Source organism: Danio rerio, chromosome 25, assembly GCF_049306965.1.
Source record: "Danio rerio strain Tuebingen ecotype United States chromosome 25, GRCz12tu, whole genome shotgun sequence".
Classification (NCBI taxonomy): domain Eukaryota; kingdom Metazoa; phylum Chordata; class Actinopteri; order Cypriniformes; family Danionidae; genus Danio; species Danio rerio.
The window spans coordinates 385,001-390,000 of record NC_133200.1 but is presented as its reverse complement, the minus strand read 5'-3'; the positions used below and the strand labels follow the sequence as shown (position 1 = coordinate 390,000).

The 5,000-nt window shown below is 42.8% G+C and overlaps 1 protein-coding gene across 6 annotated transcripts in view; it reads left to right on the top strand.

Annotated features, from left to right (window-relative positions):
• gxylt1a (glucoside xylosyltransferase 1a) overlaps positions 1-5,000 on the top strand; it is a 43,867-nt gene that overhangs the window by 27,927 nt on the left and 10,940 nt on the right. For 2 of the 6 annotated variants that reach the window (XM_073942448.1, XM_073942445.1), the window contains one exon: positions 2,956-5,000. This exon is cut by the window's right edge and continues 98 nt beyond it. The exons of 3 other annotated variants lie outside the window; for them this stretch is intronic. In XM_073942448.1, the coding sequence (XP_073798549.1) occupies positions 2,956-3,003 (48 nt within the window). In that variant the 3' untranslated portion in view covers positions 3,004-5,000. The remainder of the gene's footprint in view (positions 1-2,955) is intronic. One more of the 6 variants, XR_012400022.1, reaches the window with a different exon arrangement.

Sequence of the window (5,000 nt, the reverse complement as noted above, 5' to 3'; positions counted from 1 at the left end):
TGCTAGGATATTGCTATGCAATTGTTAGAATGTCCTCAGTGGTTGCCGAGTGCTCTGCAGTTGCTATGGTGTTACGAGTGGTTGCTACAGTGCTGGTGTGTTGGGATGGTTGCTAGGGAGGTGTGGTTTTAATGTTTGAAGTGGTTGCTAGGATATTGCTGTGTAGGTGTTGAAATATTCTGAGTGGTTGCCGAGTGCTCTGCTGTTGCTATGGTGTGTTAAGTGGTTGCTACAGTGCTGGGGCCTCATGTACGAAGACTTGCGTGGAAATCTTACTAAAACATTGCGTACGCACAAAGATGTACGCAGAAAAAATTTCAGATGTATGAAACACTGCGTACGCCGAATCCCATGCATATTCTCTTCATACATCTGAATGAACGTGAAACTGAGCGCAACATGCACGAGCGCAAAACCCCTCCCTGCCTCCTCCCCCGTATGAATATGCTAATGACTATGCTAATGGCAAAACCCAACGAAAAAGCAACGGCAAAATCAAGCAAAAAGAGAAACTTTGAACAGAATGTGAATTGGAGGTGCTGCTTTCAGAGGTAGACCGGAGAAAAGTGGTCTTATTTGCAAGTTTGTTCTCCGGAATTAACAACAAAAGAAAAAAATAGAGTGGGAGAGTTTAGCTGATGCGGTCAACACAGTTGGGTCTGAACATCGCACTGAGTGCATTAAAAAAAAAGAAATAGTGTGGTTTGTATCTGTAAAATGTTGCAGGACGCTTAACAGTTTCAGTGGCGCGCTCGTAAGACGCTTGTGATCATAAATTGATACGTTCGAGCATGAACTCGGCTCGAATCCAGCGTCTGATGAACTCTCTCTTGTTTTTTCCCCGCTACATATCAGATTTTGCCAACTATTTATCATGAGAAAGACAAGTAGGAATCATCAATAAGTTTGTGCATCATATTTTATTTGCACATTTATTGAATGGAAATGTTTCTGATTCACGCATGCAAATTCATCTTCAGATAGTGTCTTTATAGCACTGTGCGTGCAGTAGATCGCTCAGATTACATTGGGGAAACCGGCGACCGCTGCAAATTGTGCTTTAATGTTTAGCTGGTCAACTGTATGGTATGGAAACCTTATATACCTGCTAGATGAACTCGTCTCATACAGCTGCCATTGCAAGGCTCAGACACTTTGTAGAGAAGAATTTAACACAACTGCCTCTAGGAGTCGCCAATGGAAATAAAACAGACACGCACAAAAAATGTGCGTACGCCAGCCAGAAAGCTGCCGTGAAGCTGCGCACATTCCCACGTTCAGTTCATTGTTAGTAAATCCAAACGTGAGCGATTCTGAGCGTGAAACCTGGCGTACGCAAAGTTTTTGTGCGTACGCAGCGTTGATACATGAGGCCCCTGGTGTGTAGGGTTGTTGCTAATGATGAGTTGCTATGGTGCTTTGAAGTGGTTGCTAGGATATTGCTATGCAGTTGTTAGAATGTTCTGAGTGGTTGCAGAGTGCTCTGCTGTTGCTATGGTGTTTTGAGTGGTTGCTACAGTGCTGGTGATTTGTATGGTTGCTAGGAAGGTGTGGTTATGGTGTTTGAAGTGGTTGCTAGGATATGGCTGTGCAGTTGTTGAAATGTTCTGAGTAGTTGCTGAGTGCTCCACTGTTGCTATGGTAATTCAAGTGGTTGCTACAGTGCTGGTGTGTTGGGGTGGTTGCTAGGGAGGTGCAATTATGGTGCTTTGAAGTAGTTGCTAGCATATTGCGATGCAGTTGTCAGAATTTTCTGAGTAGTTGCCGGGAGTTTTGCAGTTGGTATGGTGTTTTGAGTGGTTGCTACAGTGCTGGTGTGTTGCGATGGTTGTTAGGGAGGAGTTGCTATGGTGTTTGAAGTTGTAGCTAGAATATTAGCAGTTGTTAGTATGTTCTGAGTGGTTGCCGAGTGCTCTGCGGTTGCTATAGTGTTTTAAGTCATTGCTAGGATATTGCTATGCTGTATGCTGTATGAGTTGTTAGAGTGGTTGCTGAGTGATCTGCTGTTGCTAGGATGCTCTGGATTGCTCTGGGTGGTTGCTATGGTGAATTACTTTTAATAAAATTCTGATGAATTCACTGCTGAAAAACTTAAAGGAAAAGTTGTTGTTTTCTGCGAGATCAGGCTGTAAATCCACGTGTCAGATATAATCATAGTGACAGAGAAATCTGTATTTAAATATTTCACAACTGATAATGATAAAAATACTGACAGCCAATCAGAATCCACACTTTAAAGAGCTGGAGCATTTAAAGCGACAGGTGCCAGTGATCTGAAGGCCTTCGTACAGACTGTAAACAGCCTTTAAAGCACATCCTCATCATCATCATCATCATCAGTGTTCCCTCAAGAGAGATGAATGACGATACTGTGAGTCTGAACTGAGCACATCTGCTATTAATAAATGGCCAATTGAATAAAGCCAGTCTCCTGCTCATCCTGCAGCCGTCAGACTCTCATCCCTCATGTTTATTAAACACTGATGCTCAATGAATATTCATGAGGAATCTGTGTAATGTGTGACATACTGCTGTTCTGATGATGTCATACACTCCTGATGGCCTAGCCATTATATATATATACATGTTTGTGTGTGTGTGTGTGTGTGTGTGTGTGTACTATTTTGGTTTTAGTTTTGGTGTTTTTAATGGGGTTCTGTGTTATAAATTTTCATACATTTTTATAAATATTTATCAATGTTAGTAATCAGAAAATGTGTAACATGGTGATAATCGACTGTTAATTAGAGATTATTTATTTATTTATTTATTTATTTATTTATTTATTTAGTAATTTTTCGAGAAATCTGCATTAATGCTATCATTGTTTACCTTTTATTGCCAGATGCTTTAATCTGAACGCTCCAGATGAAGGAGAGCACGTGTAAATATTGTGTGTGTGTGTGTGTGTGTGTGTGTGTGTGTGTGTGTGTGTGTGTGTGTGTGTGTGTGAAGCTGATGCTGTGTAAATGTAGATCTGCAGCCGCTGGAGGACTGAGCTGATACTGAAGCTCTGCTCTTCACTGTTTGCTCAGTTTATGATGAACACACAGTGAAGAGATACTGAAGGAGACACTCGCTCATCCCTGATGGAGATCTGTGCACATTTTAAGGGTCAGTTCACACTGAAATACACTGAGTCTTTCTGTTTTGATAAACGCTTAAGAAGATGATTTGAAGAATGCTGGAAACCTCTAGCTATTGGTTTACGTAGGATTTGATTTTTTGCCCACTGTGGAAGTCATCAGCTGTGTTTTCATTCAAAGATGTGAATTAGATCATTAGGTACACATCACTAGTACCGGGTCGGACCCCTTTTGCCTTCAGAACTGCTTTAATTCTTGGTGTTACAGATTCAGCAAGCTACTGGAAATATTCCTCAGAGATTTTGCTCCATATTGTCATGATAGCATCACACAGTTGCTGCAGATTTGTCGGCTGCACATCCATGATGCCAATCTCCCGTTCCACCACATCCCAAAGCTGCTCTATTGGATTGAGCTCTGGTGACTGTGGAGGCCATTTGAGTACAGTGAACTCATCGTCATGTTCAGCAGTCTGAGATGATTGAGCTTTATGACATGCTGCGTTATCCTGCTGGAAGTAGCCATCAGAAGATGGAGACACTGTGCTCATAAAGGGATGGACATGGTCAGCAGCAATACTCAGGTAGGCTGTGGCGTTGATGCTCAATTGGTACTAATGGACCCAAAGAAAATCTCCCCCACACCATTACACCACCACCACCAGCCTGAACCGCTGATACAAGGCAGGATGATCCATGCTTTCATGTTGTCTGAGCCGAGCATCTGAATGATGCAGCAGAAATGGAGACTCATCAGAGCAGCAACGTTTCTCCAATCTTCTATTGTCCAGTTTTGGTGAGTCTGTGTGAATTGTAGCCTCAGTTTCCTGTTCTTAGCTGACAGGAGCGGCACCCGGTGTGCTCTTCTGCTGCTGTAGCCCATCCGCCTCAAGGTTGGCCGTGTTGTGTGTTCAGAGATGCTCTTCTGCAGAGCTCGGTTGTAACGAGTGCTTATTTGAGTTACTGTTGCCTTTCTATCAGCTGGAACCAGTCTGGCCATTCTCCTCTGACCTCATCAACAAGGCATTTGCGCCCACAGAACTGCCGCTCACTGGATATCTCCTCTTTGTCGGAGCATTCTCTGTAAACCCTAGAGATGGTTGTGCGTGAAAATCCCAGTAGATCAGCAGTTTCTGAAATACTCAGAGCAGCCCGTCTGGCAGCAACAATCATGCCACGTTCAGAGTCTCTTAAATCCCCTTTCCTCCCCATTCTGATGCTCGCTCTGAACTGCAGCAGATCCTCTTGATCATGTCTACATGCAGAAATGCAGTGAGCTGCTGCCATCTGATTGGCTGATTGGAATTTGCGTTAACGTGCAGGTAGACAGGTGTACCTAATAAAGTGGCCGCTGAGTGTAAATGTGTGTGTGTGTGTGTGTGTGTTCTGCTGAAGGACAGTGTGTATAGTTCTTCATTTGCATATAGATTATGCGTGAATGCTAAACCTGTGCAGATGCTCTCTGTCAGGAGCAGGAAGCTCATAATTGGATGATGGCATGTTTTCTGTCAGGTCCTGTAGAGGAAATATTCCTGTTCTCCCGCAGTGTCAGACTCTCCTGACCTCCATAACAAACACACGACATGTTTGACTCTGTCACTTTACACACTCTGTCACTTTTCTGCTTTTGACATCAGATTACTTCTCTTCCTCCAGTGTCAGATTCTTCTGCTGGTTTTAAGCAGAAACTCTCTTCATTTTGACTCATATTTCTGAAAACAGCACTGTATGTTGTGCTTGACTAGAAAATGCTGCTTGATTTAATAATTGTGATATTTGGACTAGACACAAGACAAACACTGTAAGAGCAGCATGTGTGCAGTGTGTTAGTGAATGATTGTCATATGTAGATAACATTAGAGACATTTTCAATCTAATTGTTGACTGCAGCTTGAACTTTTGGACCTATTTCCAT